General features: G+C 39.3%; 1 protein-coding gene across 7 annotated transcripts in view; it reads right to left on the bottom strand.

Moving 5' to 3' along the window:
- The window catches only part of ZNF474 (zinc finger protein 474), a 50,313-nt gene that overhangs the window by 16,527 nt on the left and 10,314 nt on the right, over nt 1-23,472 (bottom strand). For 5 of the 7 annotated variants that reach the window (XM_077911388.1, XM_077911386.1, XM_077911390.1 and 2 more), the window contains one exon: nt 6,694-7,940. In XM_077911388.1, the coding sequence (XP_077767514.1) occupies nt 6,694-7,728 (1,035 nt within the window). In that variant the 5' untranslated portion in view covers nt 7,729-7,940. Of the gene's footprint in view, nt 1-4,874; nt 4,978-6,693; nt 7,941-13,084; nt 13,197-23,472 lie in introns of those variants that run through there. The other 2 variants (XM_077911387.1, XM_077911392.1) reach the window with 2 other exon arrangements.

Genomic DNA, 23,472 nt, shown 5'->3' with positions numbered 1-23,472 from the left:
AACCTTTTTCTCCCTATGTCTCTCTTTTCTATCAGATAGGCTTGATAAGCTTGACTGGCATTTCATTAAGAACATATGAGGTATAAGTAAACAGATCAAAGTTGGCTCATCTTCCCATTAGCAGCCTAAAACTTGCCTTATCTGCATGCAACCTCCTCTGGACATTGTGCAGGTATGAAATCCCGCCCTCCCGGTGTGCTAGGATCCCACCCACTGCTGTGTGTTTCTTCTCCAGGCTTCACACTTTGCCCTATGACCTCTCCTGTTTCTTCAACCTCCCTCTCTCCACTGAATCAGGATTCTAAACATTCACATATGATCTGGAGGTTCCCATCTTCTAAAGAAGCCTCTCTTAACCCAACATCTCTATTTCTAACTTACTCATTATTTCTCTCCTGGTCTTCAAAGCCAAACTTCTCAAAACACATCCTACTGTTATTGGTTCTAGGTAGTTTCACCATAAGTATTTTTTGCAAGCATATTTTTTTTTTTTGCTGCATAACTAATTGGCTATAAGACAATTTTGCCATAAGAAATAAAATAATGAAAAACAAAAGAGGAAACAGTAAAATGGACATAATGAAACATAAAAAGTAATAAAATTATTCATTTCTTCCTTCATTAAAAAAGGTATCAGTTTTCCAAATACAAGGATGCATATTTGAAACTGAGCTTTGCATTGCATTGTGAAAGTCTTCTATACTGTTCATTCTTGGTATATTGTCACATAGTCTGTCTATAGATGTTCCAAAGTTCTATGGGAAACATGGAAGAAATGCTAACACTCTGATGCATTTGTTGCTGGGCTTTGTTATTATTGTCACTGATACATTATCATTTTCTGGTATGGTATAACGCACAGTCTGGCTTCACACTCTCTTCTTTCTATCAAGTCTACATATGGTGTTGTTATTCACTATTTTAAGATCACCACATCTATTCATCACCGTACAGAGTTTTATGAGGGCTAGGTAAGATTTATGTAATATAAAAATTGGAACTTTGTCAAGGAAGAAATGAAACCAAACTATTAACCAGTTATTTTGTCTTTTACAGCCAATTAGTTATGTAGTAAGAACGTGCAGCAAAATGCTTGGGGCAAAGATGTCTGTGGCAAAGATGCTCATGGCAGAAATACTGGACATGATTTTCATCATCCACACACTCCGGGACCGCCAACACTACACGGAATGTGTCCTTTCCAAGGTTATGAGACTCAATCCACATTGACAAGTTGAATAGGTATTTTTTTACCTTTATCCTACTCCACCTCCCAGTATCCCACACTGCTTTCTACTCTCTTGTGTGTGACATTTTCTGCAATGTTTCCAGGCTCTCATTCTCCAGCTCCTCCTCCTCTAACCACTAAATCATGTAATGCCTTAGGGCTCAGCCTGTGTCTCCTTTTCCAACCCAGTACTCATTCTGATGACTTTATGTATATATTAATAATGCACAAATATATGTCCCAGTCCAATCTTCTCTTTTGAGACCCAGACTTATATATTCAGCCTGACTTAACCACTTAGATATCTCGCCAGCACTTTGAATTTGCTGTGTGTATGAAGGAACTACTGGTCTTAACCTCCAAGATCCTCCTCTGTCTCCAGTCTTGCCATCTTAGAAAATGACACCAGAGCACTTGTTCGAGCTAGAAGTCTGAGAGTCATGCTCATCCTCTCCTCACACCTTCACATCCCAACTACCACCAAATTCTGTCCAATATTCCTCATCTCTGTCTTCGCTACCAACATCCTTGGCCAAGCTTTCATCTGCTTTCAGCTGGGTCCCCGCAAGAATCACACAACTGATAACCTACATCCACTGGGCAGCTGCAGGGACTATGCTGTTTCTACAGCCACATCTTGTGTGCCTGTCACCCCCTTCATCAGGCTCTGACTAACCTATCTTTGGCCAGAATGTCTCTTCCTCTTACCATTCCCTTCTCCCCACATCTTTACTCTTGGCAAATTCTTTCTTACCCATCACATCTCAGCTGAAATGTCACTTCCTTCCAGAGGTTTTCTCTAACTAAGATCCTGAATGTCAGCCTCCCATCATTAGACACTATCATATCACAATTTGGAATTCTATATTTATTTATATTTCCTATTTCCTCCATAAGAATAAAAACTACATAAGATCAGGAAGTGTATCTTCTTTATGACTCTATATATAGTACTCAGTCCAATACCTAACAATAAATATTTGCTGAATAAATACACTTCTGTCCTCTGTCTTCTTAACACTTATACTCTTTTTGTATCCCACACATGCCATGTCTCTTAGACTTGAAATGATAGGGTCTTTGGAATTAGATCTGATTCTGACACCCACTACCAAACTCACTATGTTGTTTAACCTCAATCTCCCCAGATAGAAAGTGGGAAAATTTTATCTGTTATGGTAATATTATGTAATATTAAAATGAGATCATGCACATATAGTGCTGATCATAAGGGAACTCAACAACAAAAAAAATCAGTTTCCTTTCTTCCATGCCTTCTTATAAACTCTAAATACTTTTGACCCCATAGATACAAATGTGCAAACACACTTGAAAAGGTGAGAACATGCATCCTTCCCTTCTGAGTCTTTCTGATGGTGACACGCCCATTGAGAGTTTTGCCTTTAGAGAATAAGTTACTTAGCCACAGAACACCATTAACAATGTTAAAGCAAATATATAGCTGTCGATCTAAATAACTGCAGTGTGTATTATATGGGCACTTTCTCAAATATATTTGGAGGTAACAGGAGATTTTTGACAGCATACAGACCATACTTTAAAAGAAAACAGCAGATGGCAGCACCAGATGCTAGAGATGTGTCTGGTGGGATTTTTTAGCTCAAATCTAAACATCTAGGATGCCAAAGGTAACTTAAAACTAGATTCAGAGAGAATCATTTATAAAAAAAAAAAAAAAGATAATTTCCCTAAATAAAAACATGCCTGCTTTGTAATATAGTATGGGATTTTTAGGAACAATGTTTCACATGGTATAAGCAAAATTCCAAGAAAATAACCACATGCATTATCTAACTAATAAAAGGTAATGAGACAAAGCTTCATTTTGGTTTGTCACTACATTTAATTAACTACTGATCTGTGTTCCAATTAGCCAGAAATGACCTGAAATCCAAGAATGAAAGATGATTGGCTTCTAGGAAAGGGCAACATTTTCCTCAAATATTAAATGCAAGCATTAAAATTTATTCACTCATATCAAGATAAGGAGTAATAATGACCTTTATTACTATACTCCTGAGCATCACTTAGGCAATTGTTTATTAAAATGTTTGCTGAAATAGTAGGCTTACTAAAGAGACTAGAATTTAATAGATTACATAAATGCAATATTAACACTTAAAATGTTAATCTATGCATATCTTTATTATGCATCCAAATTTCCTCTGGACTTATCACCACTTTTATTTATTAAAAAAATTATTTATTTATTCATGAGAGACACAGAGAGGCAGAGACATAGGCAGAGGGAGATATAGGCTCCTCGTGAGGAGGCTGGGTATGGGACTCCATCCCAGGATCCTGGGATCACACCCTGAGCTGAAGGCTGACAACCACTGAGCCACCTAGGTGTCCCTTATCACTACTTTTAAATTCTTGCTTAGGTGGATATTGCTTACACAGGTTTTCCCTTTTTTGGAGGAAAGAAAGAATGATTCAGCTCCTGATACTATCTAATGCAGATGCAGCGACCCCAGGGCAGTCACACCTTTGAAATAAAGATCTTCACTTCCTCTGCTTAGCATCCTTCACAGCTTGCCTGTGAGATCAGAAAGGGTACATTCAGGCCTATATTCTGGAAGAGAAGCAACGGGATAATTCGAGCGCATACGGTGGTTCATTGGGCAAAGCAGAGCGAAAGCAAAATGCCCACAGATGTCTCGGAGAAGAACTTGTCTCAGGCGGTATTTATTTGCGTGCAGATTTGATTGAAGGGTAACAGGAGCCCCTGTGTCATAAGAGAACTGAGCCAGTCTATGTTGGAGGAACATTCTGAGTGGGGAGGGCAATTCACTCTGCCAGCAAGACTTAGTCATTGTTGCCCAACTGGAGTGAATTGTTTTCCAAGCACTATGATCATGGTTCTGAAAATACTTTTCCTCACCTGAATTCTCTACGAGATTGAACCCCCGAGAGCATTAGGCATGATTGCTGATTCTGATCAAGGATTCTAGAAGGAAATTGCTCTGATTGACAAGAGAAGAAGCATACATCTGAGCTGTGAAAAGAATGGCTGTGTGTCCTAGCCAAAAGTTGGCTGTCACAGGCAGATGAAATATTGAAATCTAATAGTGCACAAAGCAGAGATCTTCATGAGAAGTGGATTATTTCCCATAGTGTCTAAACTTTGAATGATACAAATAAATTGTACTACCTAAATTTTAAATGACACAAACAAAGGAAAACAGCCATAGATCAAATGGTAACTGAAAGTGAAAACCATACTACCTGGGAGAGGTTTCCTGCTGAAAACACTATGGAATGGCAAATATCTTTCCTAGGGAAGAAATAAAGTCCATGCCTCTCTGATGCCTGCCACTTTTGTCCATTTTAATTAATGCAAGCTTGCTTTAAGTCTGGCAGCTAAAGGGACCCTATATTGGATGACCTTCCTAGGCCCTCCACGAAAGCCTGTGTGATCCCCAAACAGGCCAGCACATATCCAACAGCACCGAGAGCCAGTTTCTCACTGACACGCGCCTTCCCAGGCCTGGGAGCAGGGTTGGTTGTGCTGTGACAGAGCCACGTCCCCTAGATGCCCCTGTTCTGATGGAAGTCCACTACTTTGATCTAAATGCCCAAGTCACCAAGGGCCATCGCTGACCTCTTCCTCTGACATCTCCCCTCCAGATGCCTGGGTGAGTCAGGAAGTGTCTTCCTGTGAAGCCAGGGGCCCAGGCCAGCCTTCTTTAGCAGTCGTGACTGAGTGGGAACACGCCGTGCTCAGCCTGCTGGCACAAAGTATGTGTTATAACAAAAAGCACAAGAATCCTGACCACACTCTTCCCTATCTCGAGATCTGTACTTAGAACATGTGAAGCAAATGCATACAATCAGGAAACAGGGCGGCAAGTCAGAGAGCTAACGGACTTGCTGATTTGCGGCTCCGAGCCATGGAGTCTTGTGTTCTCTGAATCCAGACCCCACACGTTTTGGAAGAAAAGCAACAGCCAGAAGATGGGAAAAACAGATCATGTTTATGAGACCAGCCTGCAGCTCATGCCACATTTAAGAGTTTGGGTTTTGATTTTAGCACAGAAACTAGCCATTCTTGCTTCAGTGTTCATCAGAAAACTTGCCCAGTATCTCTCAGTCTGATTCTTTGGCTTTAGGATCATTGTCTTGGAATCTTCTAAACCAGTACATTTCTAGTCATTTCATTTTAAACATGAAAGTTAGGAAAAAGTACTAGAAGTTTGCCAATGTAATGCAACAAAAAAGCAAGGAAGAAAAGTTGCATTAAAAATAAAGGCTGCTTCCTGTTCCCCAAACTTAGTCCTTCTGGTTAACTCTTTTAGAATGGCTTGGGTAACTTCAGTTTCCCCAAGCAGTCCATTTAAAGGCAGGGGCGCCTGGCTGGCTCAGTCAGGAAAGAATGTGACTCAATCTCAGGATCGTGAGTTCGAGACCCACATCGGGAATGGCACCTACTCTAAAAAAAAAGAAAAAGAAAGAAAAAGAATCCCTACAGGATTTGCTTTAGATAGCCAACCATAGAGAAAAGATTTTGACCACTTCCTATTTCTCATGATTTGACATTCTGTAAGGAATGACACAAAACAGTGCACCCACGTCCTGTGCTTCTTGGCAGGACAAAGCACATGGACCACATCATGTGGATAGCCACCCCCATAAGCATTCTTCCCCAGTTGTAGTTGATGGTGAACCTTCAGGTAAACAATACTTCACCATACCAGTTGGAGACCCATGGAGTCATGCTTATTCCCAGGTGCCCAAGTGGGGAGCAGCGCCTCGGGTCCAAACCAAACGCAGGGCACAGAGCAACAGTTCTGAGTGCTGCCCAAAACCATGAATCCGCACGTCTTTGCTTTGGAGTATGCCCTGGGGCTAATCTCCCACATATCATAATCATGGAAGTGTTAAAAGAAAACATGCTGTATCTGAAGAGCACATCTATTTCTGTAAGTGCTCCACTGCTTAATTGTTGATAAAGTCATTTGGGGTTTTTGACATAGATTCTATTTTAGTAAGATAAACTCAGCATAACGTGGTGTTGCCAAAAATGAATTCCTAAGGTAGATGACTAAAATAAACTGGTAATAAATATTGGCTGTTGGAATGGGAATTATATCTCTGCAATGTAGACACAGCATTAATGACTCATTTTCAAATAACAGTCTCTCCCAAGGATTATTGGTATGAGGAATCAGGGAAGAAAGACTTCCATCTCTCTTTTAGACAGCAGAGTAGAAGATGGCAATAAACCTACCAGGCAGGGATGTTCTTATATCTACTTTGTCAACAGAGATATAGGGCCCAACAGGGGTCAACTTGGATAGGCTGCAATGAGGCAGACATTTGGCATTGAAAGAAACCATCTTAGGGATGGAGGTAGCTGAGTCTGGGGATAGTTTTCTCTCAATCCCTTGGAGGTAGAATGTACTCCCAGGTCCACCCAATGCATCTCATGTGGCATGAATTACCTTATCAGTCACAGTGGGTGCTGCCATGTTCCTTGGTTGCTTGGAATTAGTGGACTCTTTTAGGCCACCTTTACTCCCTAAAGTCAAATTCTGAATTTTTTGCCCACTAGGTTGAGCTTTACAGCTTCTCTGGTGTACTGGAAGGCGGTCTGGGGCAAAGGTCCGGCAGCAATTTGGACAGGGCACCAGCTGTGCTTGAGTTGACCCTTCTTGGTTGGACAGTCCAGTTGAAAGTGGCTGGGGCTTCTGTGGGAGTGGTCGGCGATGCTCCCTGGGGAGCCGGTCATTTTCTATTTTCCACTTTTCCAGGCATTTGGGCTCATGAATGGGAAGGGACAGAGTGCCAAATTCCCTACCACAAATGTAGCAGATGAGAGTCTTTGGTCGAGCTGGGATGCCACTAGAAGCTTTCTTGGGACCATCAGGATCATCAGAACTGGTGGGGTTTGGTGCTCTGGGCCTATCACCCTTTAGCTTGCAGCTTCTCTGGTGAATAAGAAGGCTATCTGGCAAGAATGTGCGGCCACAGGATTCGCAGGGCAGCAGCTGAGCTTGGAAACTTTGGTATGCTGCCTCATTCACTGCCTGAAGATTATAGGACCCAGTGCCCCCAAGAGGCTGTGGTTTGGAGGGTTCTGGCCTTCTCAGGTGCTTGGGCAATTTGCTATTTTCAATCCGCCACTTCTCCAAGCACTGAGGTTCATGAATGGCAATTGATTGTGACCCAAATTCTCGGCCACAGATATAGCACACCCGGAATCCAGGCCTGCGGGAGGGGATCACTGGGGGGCTGGGCTGACCTTCTGACATAATTCTCCAACTAGACCGTTTTGAGAGTATCACTGTTCCAGGTCTCATTTTCTGAGGTCCTGTCTTTATTTTTCTAGCAAGACTGACATGCTCTGTTTCTGGCAAAAGGCTAGAGTGGGAGTCACTACATAGAATGGCTTGGTTGATAAGGAAGGTGGGTTCTTTAGAATGGTGGAAAGTCTGTTGCAATTTGTTGCAAACCCTTTTCTCCTTTCCTGTTTCCATTAACAAGCAAGTCTTTCTCTATGCTTGCTCTGATTTCAGGCCAGATTCCTTTTGGGATTCTGCTCAGAGTGAAGGTTAGTCAGGTTGGCTGTCCTGGGGTTCCACATTGTTGCCAACTCCTTAGACCCAAAGACCATGACTCAGAGCTTCATTGCAGGGCAGCAGTCTGGAATGCTGGAAAGTCCTCATTAAACCTCAGATGCCTCCAAGATCTGTGGGGGAAACATAAATTAAGAACTTATTACACACACACACACACACACACACACACACACACACACTTTTTAGATTGTAAGTTGATAAAGAACAGTCATTTTCTTTTTTTGACCTAGTATCCCCTTTGGCTAGATAGTAACTAGCACATAAATTTTTTTCAGCAAATGTTGAAATAAATGTGAAAAAAATTTCCACTATGAATTGCACTATTACAAAATTTAAAGTCGTGTTCTGCCCAAAGAAAGATCGACAATTACAGTATATCATAGACACATGCGGCATAAACTTACAGAGGCATGGTGGTAAGATCACAGAAGACAGAACTAGAAACTATGACAATGAGATTAATAAAACTGCAGGTAATGTAAAAAGACCTTCTTCCTTTTTTTTTTTTTTAAAGATTTATTTATTTATTCATGATAGACAGGCAGAGAGAGAGAGAGAGAGAGAGAGAGAGAGAGGCAGAGACACAGGCAGAGGGAGAAGCAGGCTCCAGGGAGGGAGCCTGATGTGGAACTCGATTCCGAGACCTCAGGATCACGCCCTGGGCCAAAGGCAGGAGCTAAACCGCTGAGCCACCCAGGGATCCCTAAAAAGACCTTCTTCCATTCCCTTAGGGATTCTTAACTTTAAAAAAAATTTTTTTAATTTAAATTCAATTAATTAACATATAATGTATTATTGGTTTCAGAAGTAGAGGACAGTGATTCCTCAGTCTTATATAACACTTGGTGGTCATTATTACACCACGTGCCCTCCTTAATGCCCATCATCCAGTTACCTGTCCCCCTGCTGCCCTCCCCTCCAACAACCTTCAGTTTGTTTCCTAGCCTTTTAGTGCCATGATCCTTTTGACAGTTCTCTGAAGCCTATTATTTTAAAGGCAAAAAATAAAAATTTTACTATCACAAGTGAAACTAATTTAATTGAAATAGTTAATCAAATATCTTTAGTTGCAATATATATTTTATTCGAGTTATAGTAATATGCCATACCTAATGAATGCCCCTTAGCCTAAAGTTAAAAGCCCCTGCAGAAGGAATTCAATAGTGAATATAATGAGGATTGTCAGGAAACCCCACAGAGGGGGTAAACTTCATGTAACCTACCATGTATCCACTTTTTTTTATGGGAGTGGAGTATGAATAAATTGGCATAAATTTATTTTGGCCCCAAAGCTAAGAGTGCAACCCCAGCCAATACTATTCCTGGTAAAATATCTGTAGATATCCCCAGAGATGAGGATGCTCAGATTTTACTTGATTTTACTTTTACTTTTTTATATAGCTATTGTACTAAATTCTTTGTATTATCTCTATCTGTACCTACATCTATACAGCTAGAGAATATAGATACTAGTTAAATATTGGATAATTCAAATAATATACAATTGGATAAATATTATCTATTTATAAGTATAGTTATATATTACATAATATTATATAATATATAACTATAAAATAGAAGATAGATAATATCTGTCATATAAAAATATACTTTATATTTATATATCATATATTGCTATATATTTATAATGTATTATTTTAAATTACTTTAATTATCAATAATAAATTATTAATATATTATATTTAATAACATATAATTATATTATATACTACATAATATAGTAGATATTATCTATCTATCTTTCAAATAATTTTTGTAAAAACATGGCTCATGATTTTCCAAACAAACAAGAAAGGTTAGCTGATAAAATCTAGTTATGGGCAGAAGGCCAGGGAGTTTTTACCTTGGGGAGAGGCATAAGTGAATTTCATCCAGGGTGAAGATTATTGTCTAGGCCCTAAGAAAGATTATTGTCAGAAGTCTTAAGGCCTTCTTCATTCCCTGAAGGGACACTCAGGTCTGGATGGGAAGCTCTGTATCACTCGCGCCCAATCACAAAGGGAGCAGCGCCTGATCTGAGGTTAGACTGTGGACCACAGCAGACACCTGAGTTCGGGCACTACAAGGACAGCCTGCTGATAATTTCAAAACACTGGGCATTACATTTGATAAGGGACAAAAGAGCTGTAAGATCCATGCCTAGTTCCTGTATATTTTGGTGCAGAGGAAGGTCTGAATCTTTGCAAATAAGACTATCAGATCAGTTCTGGCACAGAAGAGGAAGTGATTCTTCATTTTGACAGATCCTAAGACAGTGATATGAATACATGTGACAAAAGAATGCATTGGCCCCAGGGTAGCTAGCACAGAGAATTAAGCTCACAGAAACAAAATGTATCACCTGGCTGGCACCATCCAAAAGAGAAAGTGGATCTACAAAACAGAAGGAATTAAGTAAACTGATTTCATTAGGTTTTTATTGGTACATAAGGGAAATAACCCCAAATCACTCTGCTTTGTTGTTTTTCGCATCTTGTTTACCAAGGATCTTTGTTTTCCTTTCCCACTTTCCTTCATACCAGGAAGTTGCAGATAACAAAAGGACTTAAGAAGACAGGAAAAATCAATGCATATAAATAATCTTACTTCCCCTAAACTTGATCACAGTTTCTCTTACACACACACACACACACACACACACACACACACACTGCTCCCAGTTGATCAGAATACTGGGAGAGGCCCCATAACTTGCCTCAGCAACTCCTATCTCCCTTAGGATCAGGTAAGAGGACTAATATTTACTGAACCCCAACTATGTATCAGGTATTGTACTAATTTTTTATGTACACAATTTCAATTAATTCTCAAACGAAGGCCAATAGGATTGTTTCAGTTTTATAAATGAAGACACTATGAGTCAGAAGACACGTAACTTGCCCAACTTAAAAACTAGTCAGTTTTTAAATGACAAAACTGAAAACCAATTCCAACTCTCTTTGGCTCTAAGAGTCAGTCAGCTCTTTCCATGATTCATTCTGCCTCAGATTCCACTGACAGAGCTTCTCTTTAGTTTTTATCCCTGTTTTAATGCATGATTCATCTGCCTCACCTGAAGGTAACTAAGTTCCCACCAGCTTTTACACTGCCCTTGAGAAGAAAGAGGAGAAAGGGAAGAGGGAAATAGGGCGCAGGAGGAGATAAGCCTCTGAGATGGAAAGAGAGACAGGAGAGACAGACTGGGAATACTGGAGACAGCATCTTTCCTGAAGCAACAGGACTCATTCTATTTTGCTGGAAGTGGCTCTGGCATCGTGTGCAATAAGGGTTCTTTTCCTGATCTCACCAACAACCTGAGAGAAATCTACACTACTATCCAGGAGAGGGGACAGGCGAGGGGGAATTGGGGTGCAGGGTGAAAGCCAAGGCAGCTCCAAAAGGCCAGATGATCTTCCCTTTGCACCGACTTCACCATTTTGATTAGGGATGGATCTTCATGCACACAGGCATTTTTGTGCTGTAGATACTTTCTCTGCAGCAAACATGAGAGTGTCATCATATTCCTAATTGTAACTTCATCCTTTTTTCTACCGTCTTTTTCCTCCTTCAATGTTCTCCTGAAGTTGCTTAAAGCTATCAAAAGATGAAAGGTGAAATACCTGGAAGAAGTGAAATTTTGGGGAACTGCAGTGTCTCATGGAGAGCCTTACCATGTTTCTTTCCACCAACAATTCTGACAAGGCCTAAGCAGCTCTCTCCTATAGGTTAATTCTACAAGCAAAACTACTGGAAAATACGAAATACATATAGTTAAATCACTTAAGAAATTGGCTTGCCACGCAGACACATCATAAAGCAACGTTGCAAGCTTATAAAGAGAACTACTTTGCAAAGCCAGTCAGCTTTACCCCAAGCAACCGTGGAGAAACATTCACTCCAATTGGTCTGAATTATTCATTTTGACGATATTTGCACAAAGGATGTTTAAAGAATGTCTTAGAAGGCATCACATTTTATCAATATGATGCCTTTTTTTTCCATGCCCTTTGGGGTTCATGAGAAGGAAAAGACACTCAAAAGATGAATATAATAACTATGGAAATCCAAACCCATGTTGGCATGAGAAGGTGTTTCCCTATAAAAAGGGGTAGGGGGACAGAGCACAACCAAAGGATTAAATCTTAAAAAAAATTTAGTCTTTTGAAACAAAATAGATAGAAGTGATATATGACCCCTTCCCTGTTAGTATAGCATCCAAAGTCTTTAAATGGACAAATGAATAAATAAGAAAGATGGAGATGCTGGCTCTGAGGAAAATTATAAAATACAGAAGGTTTGTCTTTAATATCCTCTATCCACCCCATCCAGCAGGCTCCATTCTCCCCCGCCTGGAGTCCTCATATGCTTGCCAGCCAGTCTTCCTTACTTTTGAAATCTCGCTTTCAAAAAGGAGCTGATAGACTTTCTTGCACCAAGCCTTACGATTGATGAGGTAATATCCCTCCCAGCATCTGGCAGAGACAACTAGTTCCCCCCACCAGTAGTTATTCTGCCCAACTTCCTCAAATTAAGAGAGCCCCAATTTTTAGGTAGGCACATGATTTCTCATGCCAGTCCTCTTTGCAGGACTGTGTAAGACATGTCTGCAACCTGTTCCTCTTCCCTTCCTTGATACTGATGTTTAAAGCTGGATGTGATGGATGGATGTGATAGCTGGAGCTTTAGCAGCCATCATGGACCAGACTATATTCATGTGACCCCTAATGTGATGGAGCAGAAATTTAGATGGACTTGAGTCCCTAAAAAAGGTGAAGTCACCATACAGGCTCTCAAGTGTCACACTTGGCCTTTATTTACATAAGATAAATAAATATCTAATTGTATTTTAGCCACTTTCAAGGAGTCTTTTCCTTGCATGAAACCTATCTGTAAGGCCTAGTTCTAATGAGATGCAGTTGTATTTTAATAGCTGCCACTGGCTTGGCACAAAATGAATTTTAACAGTGATATTTCAAGCATCAGGATCTTCTTTTTTGATGAGTGAATTTTTTTTGAAAGAGTGCATGTTTGAGGTAAAAAATGACTTATTAAATATATAGTTTTTTCTAAAAATCAGAAATAAGTTGAAACTAAACATGAAGCAATGGTCCTTAACACATTGATTCACAATCTTCCTTTCCTAGAATTCTTTTTTTTGGGAACAAATTCAAATGACATGCTTTGCTTCAGGAAAATAAAAACTTATTTTTTTCCATATGCTTTTGAAAGAACAAGAAGGCATCATTGTTGTTACAATTATTAACAGTGTCTGTGTATTCCAAATGCTGTTTTCTGTATTCAGTTTTGTGATGTTCTGGAATTCCAGATGCTTCACTTCTGCTTTGCCAGCAGGCTCTCTCTGCAAACTGTGGTAAGGAAGGAGGATACAAGATTGGATCAGAAAGAGAAGCCTTGCTCCTTTTCCTTCTTTAAAGATTTTATTTATTTACTTATTTGAGAGAGAGAAAGTACAGGAGCAGGGGTAGGGATGCGGTTGGGGGAGGGGCAGAGGGAGAAGGAGAAGCAGACTCCCCGCTGAGCAGGAATCTTAACTCTGGGCTCCATCCCAGGACCCTGCGATTCTGAGCTGAGCCAAAGGCAGACACTTAACCAAGGGAGCCACCCAGGTGCACCTCGTCTTGCTACTTTTTAAAGGTTTCCTGTCTGCTTGTGGTTCCTATGAACATCAACCCCAGCAACACTTCTTCATCCTGACAGGAGTGGCTTCCTCTGGGAGTCCCTGAAACCAGTTTACAGTGTTTCCAACACTTCCAAACAAGATTCATTCCCTTTCCCTCTCCAAACAACATCATCAGCCAGTCTGTGTCTGTCTCTTCCTTGAAGATTTGATTTTCAACTCCATAAAGCACTTCTCCAAAGTTTCTAGGTTTTGATAATCCAAACCTCTTCCCTTTGATACTTCAGCCCTAGGAATGGTATCTGCTGCCTCCCTCATATAGTTATGTTCTCTTTTTACCCTGCTAGTTACTACGTACGTAACAACTTCTTTCCTGGTTAACAACTCTTCATATGAAATTGTAATTAAATAATTGGTATGGGTTCTATCTCCTAACTGATACAACCACCCTCAGAATGTAAGTAATAAAAATCTATGCTATTCAAGCTGCACATGACCTCAGTATTGCAATAAATATAAACTCAAATGAATTATTTAATAGCATCTTAGAAAATAATATAGTGCTTAACATTGAATCCTCAACTCATTCAGACCACTGAAAACATATTTTTGTAATTTTATACCATCATCATGCTTCAAGAACTAGACAATGTTGTTTGACCCTTTGTAACTGAATTAAACCAAAAGAGGAAACCTGCTGTTTTAGGCATATTCATATTTTCCTTCATTTTTATTTGATTTCCTTCTATAGCTGACCACTGAACCACAAGGCCACCACTGTCACATAGGGAGTCAATTAAAATGATCCCATTCCTAGATCAAGGCTGATGAGGGACTGCTGAGGAGAGTGGTCCAGCTCACTCTGGCTGGTTCTCTGCACTCCCTTATGCGTTGCCCGTGGGCCAGTAGCACTTGCAGTCCTCAACAATTCTAATGAGAGTGACAAAAGGCCAGATGAGAGCAACCAGGAACTGGAAATGGTCTGGTTTGGAAAAGACAGGAGCATTTTCTGTAAGGTAAAAAATAAAAATATATTCAGAAAATCCACTTAGCCTGAGGCATATGGCTTCAAGGGAATCTGGCTGTCCCTGCTGGCATTTCCAGGCTGATTTTGAATAACTAATGAAAATTTATTATCCTTCCTCATCTTTCCTTCACGGTGGAGAATTTTAAGCCAAGAAGTCAGTTTTTCCACCTTCATTCAATCTAATTGTCAGGTGTAGACATAGTAGTCTATAGTGTTAGGAAAGCCATGCAAACAGAACACGAGAGAAATGTACTCTTTACACTTCTAAGTAGAACTTTCAGTAAGGACATTTTATGTTGTTAGAGCTCATAATATCACCCTGTGAAGGCTATTGTTAGACTGAGTCTGTAATTTTCACTCTATATTAAGCTTCCAAATCACAGAGTACTCAAGAGTCATGAATGCCACACAGGTATGACCATGTAATTGTAACAATGACATTTGGAGTGGTGGAGAACTGGTTATGGAAACCATCAGTATAAGCACATTAGAATCCTATCATGTATAGAAATTCAAAGGGTAGACACAATAAAAAGTGGGGGAGTCAGGCTGTTGAATCATAAACCATCTTTGCTAACATCTGGGATACTACTATTCCATTAAAAAAGCTCTATTCTAAATAGTTCTTTCTCAAGACTTTAAAGCAGTGGTTGATAGGACAAATTTGGCCCATCTATAAGTTCTTTTTGGCCTTCCTAGAGTTAAAAATGTTTTGAGGCACCTGGGTGGCTCATTCAGTTGGGTTCCTGACTCTTGATCTCAGCTCTGATCTTGATCTCAGGGTCATGAGTTCAGGCCCGCCATTAGGCTCCATGCTGGGCATGGAACCTACTTAAGAAAACAGTTTAGGGATGCCTGGGTGGCTCAGTTGGTTAAGTACCCAGTTCTTGGTTTCGGCTCAGGTCATGATCTCATGGGCCTTTGGATTAAGCCCCATGTCAGGCTCCATCCTTAGTGGGGAGTCAGCTTGAAGATTCTCTCCCTCTGCCTCTCCGCACACTGACTCACCCTCTGTCTCTTTAAAATAAATAAATATAGCTGAGTGAAGTAAGTCAGTCGGAGAAAGACAAACATTATATGTTCTCATTCATTTGGGGAATATAAATAATAGTGAAAGGGAATATAAGGGAAGGGAGAAGAAATGTGTGGGAAATATCAGAAAGGAAGACAGAACGTAAAGACTGCTAACTCTGGGAAACGAACTAGGGGTGGTAGAAGGGGAGGAGGGCGGGGGGTGGGAGTGATTGGGTGACGGGCACTGGGGGTTATTCTGTATGTTGGTAAATTGAACACCAATAAAAAAAATAAAAACAAAAAAATAAAATAAAATAAATATATCTTTAAAAAAAGTCTGAGTTAGGTGCCATTATTTCAAAGTTGGGAGCTATCACACAAAAGCAGAATTTGCGTTTCTTGTGAGAAAGTGGGAGAGCTGGCCATACAGAGTACACCTTCCAATGCGGCAACAACCCACATAAACTGATACGGAATAAAGTCTGTGCCTATGGGTGAGCCAGCCAATCTTTACACTTCCAAAGTTTCTCCTCAGTCTTTTGCTTTATTCATTTGTAGTTCATTCTTGATTCTCAAAGACATTTGAGTTCCTGACGATTTGTAACCCTCACTTTAAACATTAAAAGTGTTTTTAAAACACTTTAAAGTGTTTTTCTCCTCAATTAAATGTTTAAATTATAAATATTTTAATAAATAATTAAAGTGTTTAAACACTTTAAAGTGTTCTTCTCCTCAATGAAATATTTAAATTTTTCTCCTCAGTTTAAATATTTGAATACCACTTCAAGGAGCACTCACTCTCAGTCAACTGGGAATCCAGATGAAGGTTTTTCTAGGGGAGATATTTACTAAAAGCCTGACAGAGTTATTGGCAAAAAATTTAGAAACAAAACTTTTAATGACAGCAGAGTGAGACTGAAAGACTTATTTCTAGGAAGGAAGGAAATATCCAAAGAGAAAAGAACCAGTGACCTGAGAAGGAATTTTCATACATTAATGGAAGGTAACAGGAAATGATGCATCTAATTTAAGAGAGAAAAAAAAAAATCTAACAGTCAGTGTTTAGATCAGCCACAGGAGAGATGATAGAATGAAAAAAAAAAAAAAAAAAGGAAAGAATGAAAGAAAAAAAAAGAATACAGAAAAAAAACACAAAAAGAAATGTGTTTGGAGCCCATCTGAACTTTTTGGAGGCCTTCCCATGATTATTTAGTTACCACTGATATAACAAAAACTACTCTTCTGCTTAAGCCAAGGGTTCTTGATTTTCCATTAAATGATCCCTCACATTAAGAATGTTGAATTGTTTAAGTTATTAATCTAAAGAAAGAATCAGTCAGTCAAAAGAACATCAACAAACCATTAACAATATATTGTTAGAGTTCCAAGATTTGGGCTGGAAATACTTCCTAAGAGAATTATGCTTCCTTGTACGGATTACAGAATCTGGTGCACTTTTTCTTTCTGACAAACTGGCCATTTTGTCAAGTACCACCTATAAATTAGTTTGAATTGCAAATGTACAAGAACAGCATAGTGATTCCTTCTCAAGCTAGAATGAGGTATCAGGTGTCTACAGGTGATGTATTATGATAAAACACAGTGGGGGAAGGATAGAAACAATTTTAGAATTTTAAAATTATGAATAGATGCATGTGTTTCCTAGCCCCCATTATGTGATATGTTTGCAGAGAGTTCCCACTGTCTTTGTGCTCATGATTTATTGTCTCAGCATGCTACCTCACTATGGTATCTTTGGCACAGACTTACAAACCACAGGGTGGTAGTATCAGAAGGATAGTCACTGGATTAGTGTGTCCAGGTGGAAGCAAACAGAAAGAATAATATAGCTGCCTTTGAAGGGAGCTGCCTGACCAAGAGAGATTGGCCAATGAGAGATGGGCCTCACTATATCCTGGAGGAACCTTTTCTTAACCACATCATCCACTTACCAGACAACAGCCTCAAAATCGTGCCTTAGGACTACCCACCTCCGGGAGGTGCCTCCCAGAGCCTGGCTGACACTTAAATTGATCCTCATTACCATTCATTGCAGACATCAACACCCTTTGTTAATGCTCTCTCCACCCAAAGCTGTTTCTGAGGAAAATCCCTGGGAAGAAAGTCAAAAACCGGGCTGAGCCCATGAGGCTGCATTTCTGCTGTGTGTGTAATGAATGTGCCTCTATTTTCTGATCTGCTCAGCATGACTTCCCTGGTGGTGGCTCTGGAGACCTGAGAATTTATGTACGGCTACATACTGATGCCTGTTTCTGAACGTGGGCTCTTTGTTGCTGTTCTCCCCACAACTCTGGTCCTCCAATGTAAATAAGTCATCAACAAACTATTGTCATTCCCTTTGACACATCTGATTCTTGTGAACAAGGCTCTCTTTCACAGGCCAGATGGTCTGAGATCCCTGATGGTTCAGAGTCCTCCCTACAACATCCTTTCATTGCTCAGGAATCTTACATGGATATCCACTGCTGAAGAAAACCACTAGAAGTCATCTCCTAGTGTTTAGGAGGAACTTGTTCATCCTCTCTGTCCCCAGAGCACAGGCTGAACATGAAATGTGGTATACCTCTTTATATGCAAATCTTCTTAGCTTGTAGTTTACTTTCTTTTGTAGTTTAAAATTTACGGAAAACCTTCTTCCACCCCATGCCTAATAACTATCAGATAGCAAGGAAGTCAGTGAGAGTGTCAACTGCTTTGTTCTGTTTTCCTTTAGTAAACACAAAGAAGATCTGTGTGCTATTTTAAGTCATACCTAGGATCAGAAAGATCAGGATATTTGATAAGAATTCAATTTAAAATCAATTGTGTGGATGTTGATTTTTCCATTGTCTTGTGGTTTCAATAGGCTCCTTTCCCACCTTCTGTGCTGTCTCTTGCATTTTCTTTCATTGGCTCCACTATCTGTCTCAGCCCTAGATCTGGAAGGACAACCCAATGCAATAAGGAGAAAGTGCCATTAGGAAGGGCACCTGTGGTTGACTCCACTGCTAATTTGCCCTCTGAGCCTTAAAGGCAAAGCTGACTAGCTCACCACTGGAAAAGTGTGGTTTATAATTTAACTCTATTATATTCTGGAGGAAGCTGGATGAAAAATGAAAAGCCAAATATAAATCACATGAGTACTCAAAAGTGGACAGCTTTCCACTGAAAGAGGTGGGACAAGTGAAGAAGAAAGAGACCTATGGCTGCCTTGAAGATGGAGGAAAGGAGCTATGTGCTAAGGAACACGTAAGGTATCTAGAAGTTGGGAAGACCAAGGATACATAGGGCTTTCAAAAAGGGCTCCTACAAATGAACACAGCTTGGCTGATACTGATTTTAGCCTCAAGAAACCCTCATGTTGGACTTTTAACACAGAGAACCATAGACAATGAATTTGGTTACTTTAACCTGCTAATTTTATTGTATTTTGCTACAGCAGGCATAGAAAACTAAAATGCCCCAACAGAAAAAGATCAGCATAATGAATGCAGACTTCTGCAAAAATGTTGCTCAGCTGGTTTTACCCATTCTGTACTCTGGATTTTAATAGTTCACAGTCACCTAGCTCTATTTTCCACTGGAAACACCACCGGGGCAACTCTATCCCAGGGGTCATGATAAGACATCCCAGGCAGCCCTGTAGAATGAAAATTATAGTACAATTCTCCCTATTGTAACAAAGGCATAAATATTTAATCCAGTCTCTCTTTGTAGCTCTGGTGAGGACCCTAACCAGTGTGGCTCAGGAAATAATCCTTTCAGATTTTTCATTCTCCTCAGTGTGGTCTATACAGCGTTCTTGTCCACATGTCAAGCTTTTATTCCCCTTTCCTCTTTGACTGTATTCCTTGTCTTGGCATCTACATTTTTATATCAGGTAGAGTCTTTATTGACTGTTTTCTTCAGAAAATGCTCATGGCTAACTGACTCCACTACTTCTTAAGTGGTGTGCCATGTGCAGGACAAGTGTTCCCTTCTTTTTCTTCAACTGCGTTGTCAGGACCACAAGCATCCTTCTCAAACATTTGGAGCTGGATATTGAAACCCTTCCTAGGTGGAAAGGTTATTACCAGTTTGGATTCTGAGTTGAAAAGCCTTTTCTGTTTTGTGGAGTGGTTTCTTATTTGGAATTGTAGTGTATCAGATTATGCCACTTTGCATAAGGATTATTTTGAGTTGAAGGCAATTGGAAGAAGCAGATACAAGGAAAGCTTTCCGCTCTCCCTCTATTTGCCTAAAAGTAAGACATAAATTTGAAAAGATGTCTCTCTTTCCCAAACCAAGAAGGGAAACTCAAAGACAACTCTAGACTCTTGTCAGCTCAGAGCCAAGCACCAAGAGGAAGCTACAAAAAAAAAAAAACATCACTAAATAACCCATATCTTCTATTAGTTTCCCCCATATATTTACCTTACTATATTTTGCCACCCCTGAAAGCCTAAATCCCTTTGTCTTGTCACTTCTACACTAATTTATTGTTCTTTGTTAAGATGCAACATAAACCTTGAATTCTGACCATCCTGAGAGTTTCTCATCACTGAGTCCTCCTGTGTGTATGTGTGAAGCACTTGTTAATACACTATTTTTCTCTTGATTATCTGTCTTTAGTGTATTCTGTAGATCCAGCCACCGAACCAAAAAAGATATAGAAACTTTTTCCTCCCCTGCAGAGCCCTAGTATAAAAAGGATCCCTCAACATGCTGTGCCAATGATTCACTCTGTGCAACCACATCAGATGGCATCAATAGTTCATGGTCATTACAGTTCAGCCATTTCATACCCAATGTATATGTGTTATATAAACACGAGAAAAGCAAAAACAAAATTTGGAATATTCTGTACAAACAGCACAACAACATCAGAAATATTGCCTGTAGTGCTCAGAAAAAAGAGGTAGATTTGATTTTAATACAGAGTGAGACTATTTTGTCAATAACTGAGTCATATTTGGAATTTCTTTATAGAGGAAGGTCACACTAGATAAATCTCTGTATTAAAATGATGTAGCCATCTCAAATATGGAACACCCCTTCATGTTTCCCTGTCTGTGTGCTCCTCACAAAGACCTACTTAGTAATTCAACTTCAGAGTATGTTGCTTAAAGTACTGGTGAATGGTTGGTTTCAACTTCAGAGTATGTTGCTTAAAGTACTGGTGAATGGTTGGTTTGCTTTATCATTTTGTTCCCAGATTTTAGTTGCAGCCATGTGATCTGCTGCTGAGCTGTCTCCCTCAGTCTACACTTAATGTGATTGACTGTTTGGATCTAATTGTAGAAGCTTACATTTTCCTAGGTTCATTTCATCCCATTTGGTTTTATCTCATCATGATCCTTTAAGATATGTCTTGTTATCTAGATATTAAGAATTAATGTCTTAGGTCTGAAGATGACAAAATGATTATATTCTTAATTACAATTTTTATTAAGATAATTGTAGATTCACATGCAGTTCTAAGAAAAAATATAGATTCCTTGTGCCCCTGTCCATTTTCTCCCAAAGTAACATTGTATAAAATTATAATATCTCAACCAAAATATTGATATTGACACAATCCAGTTTTATCTGTATTTATGTATGTGTGTATTAAGCTCCATATAATTTTACCAACTACAAACATATGCACCACTACAGTTAAGATACTGAACAGTTCCAACACCATATGACGTCTCGTGTCACCAATTTGCACCCACCTCTCTCCCTCCCACTACCTCCTTCAAATCTCCATCTCTTACTCCTAGACATCATTAATCTGTCCTCCATTTCTATAATTTTTTTTATTTCAATATGTTCTATAAATAGGGTCATGCTATACACAACTTTTTGGGATTGGCTTTTTTCTCAGCACAATTCCCTAATGACATATCTAAGTTGTTGTATGTTTCAATAATTAGCTGCTTTTAATGGGCAAGTACTATTCTGTGGTAATTTGTTTTACTTGTTCAAGAACAATCAGGCTGATTACAGTTTGACTATTACAAATAAAGTTACTATAAACATTTGTCTGTAAAATAACAATGTCATTTGGGCTGGTTCTTGAAAGAAGAATAGAAGTTATATAGGGAGAAAGACATTTTCAGCTGAAACAGACAACAGCATATGCAGAGGTGTGAGAACCTAAAAGAGCATGATGTGCTTGAAAAATGTGGGGCTTTGGTTTGTGGTAGGAAGGACAGGTGCGTATATGGTGTATGTGAAAATTTGTGGGTGTTTGAGTGTGTATGCCTATAAGGAGATGGGTATGTAATTAGATGTGAGCAGATGCCTATAAGGAGATGGGTATGTAATTAGATGTGAGCAGATGGATATAAGTGGATAAGTATGTGTATGGGTGAGTGGTACATGAATGTGAGTGCATCAATGGATAGTAGTTGGTGGGTGTGTGAGGATGGGTGTGAGTAGATGGTTGAGATTGACAGTTGGAAATGTGTATGAGTGTATGAGTGTGTGTAATTGAGTGAGTGTATGTATTTGAGTGTGTAGATGGATACAAGTGAATGAGTATGGGTTGCCAGTGAGTGAATGGATGCATATGTATGAGTAAAGAAATGGATAGGTGTGATGTGAGTGGAGACATGGATGTGAGTGTGTGAATGGATGTGAATTAAGTACAGTGTGTATATGAAAGTGAGTAAATGTGTGTTTAGATGAGTATGAGTGATTGAGGTGTGTGGGTAGGTGTGAATAAATGATTGTGAGTGTGTAGAAGGCTGTGTATATATAAATGGATACAAGTTGTAAATGGATATAAATGTGTGTGTGTGTGTGTGTGTGTGTGTGTGTGTGTGTGTGTGTATCTGTGGACAGGTAGTAAGATGTGGGTGAAATGGCAGAGGGAAAAGAGTGAAGAATAACAGATTACCAGGGAAGGCAATCTGAAAATAAATTATGAAGAGCACTATAGCTACTTTCAGGAAATCTGATTGCCTTCTAGGAAATGAGGAACCTTTATAGATTTTCTTATAACACATGCAACATGTAATTGAAAAAAGATCTTGAGTAATAAAATCTGGAGAATATCAACATTTTACATCTAAGGACTACACAAAGGAAGTTCTTTAGTTTCCTAAAAGGATCCATTGCAGAATTTTCTCTAAAAACCAAACATTTAGTGGGAAAATAGATCACCCTAATCTACAAAATGTAATTTGTACCTAACTTCTTGAGACTATGTGTACTACACAAAGCCAAACTTATATGTTTCTTCCAGTTCTCAGGATCTGTTTAATGTTGTTTCAAACAGTTGCCTCCATGTCCCATCTTATATTACTAGTAGCTGACACATGTCTAAATATTTTTGTTAAAAATCCTGACAAATACTTCTGGACCAGAAAGCAAACTTCTGCTGTAGAATTTTGTGGCATTTAGATAGAACTTTAAAAAATGAAAGAATTTGTTTCAAAAGCATCTTCACTTTGGATGCTAAACCAATTCCCATTCCCCTTTCTGTGTGGCCTGGTATCAGGTCACTCAGATTTTAAGTTTGAACTGTCATATCTGGGGAAAAAAAAGTCAAAGTTCAGGCCAACCATGAAATCCACTGGTAAGCTCTAATTTGCTAAGTAAAAGCAGAAAAAAATAGCTTATAGCAAAGATTCAAGTTATACTCTTGTTAGTCTCCACTCTGAAGTACTTTTTGCATGCCACTTCTATAAATTGAGACCTACTTGAAATGCTAGCTCCAAAATGCTTATCAGTTGTGGAATCTTAGGATATCTAACTTCTGGATGTCTCAGTTTCATCTTAGGTTTGGTGAGATAATAATACCTTGCATAGTGATTGTGAGGTTTAAGACAAAATGCTTAGCATGCTGTTTGGTAGGTGGTAAGTATGTTATCATCATTGTCACTATGAGGCTTTAATGTCTGTGTTCTCCATATTTTCATAAACCCCACAGGTGGGAAAATGTAATTAGGAGACAAACTATAGATTTCTGTAATTATTCTCCTTTGGTAAAATA

The sequence above is a fragment of the Canis aureus genome, chromosome 10 (assembly GCF_053574225.1).
Source record: "Canis aureus isolate CA01 chromosome 10, VMU_Caureus_v.1.0, whole genome shotgun sequence".
In the NCBI taxonomy this organism is placed as follows: Eukaryota; Metazoa; Chordata; class Mammalia; order Carnivora; family Canidae; genus Canis; species Canis aureus.
Note: the sequence above shows the minus strand (reverse complement) of the source record. Positions and strands in the feature narration are given on the sequence as shown.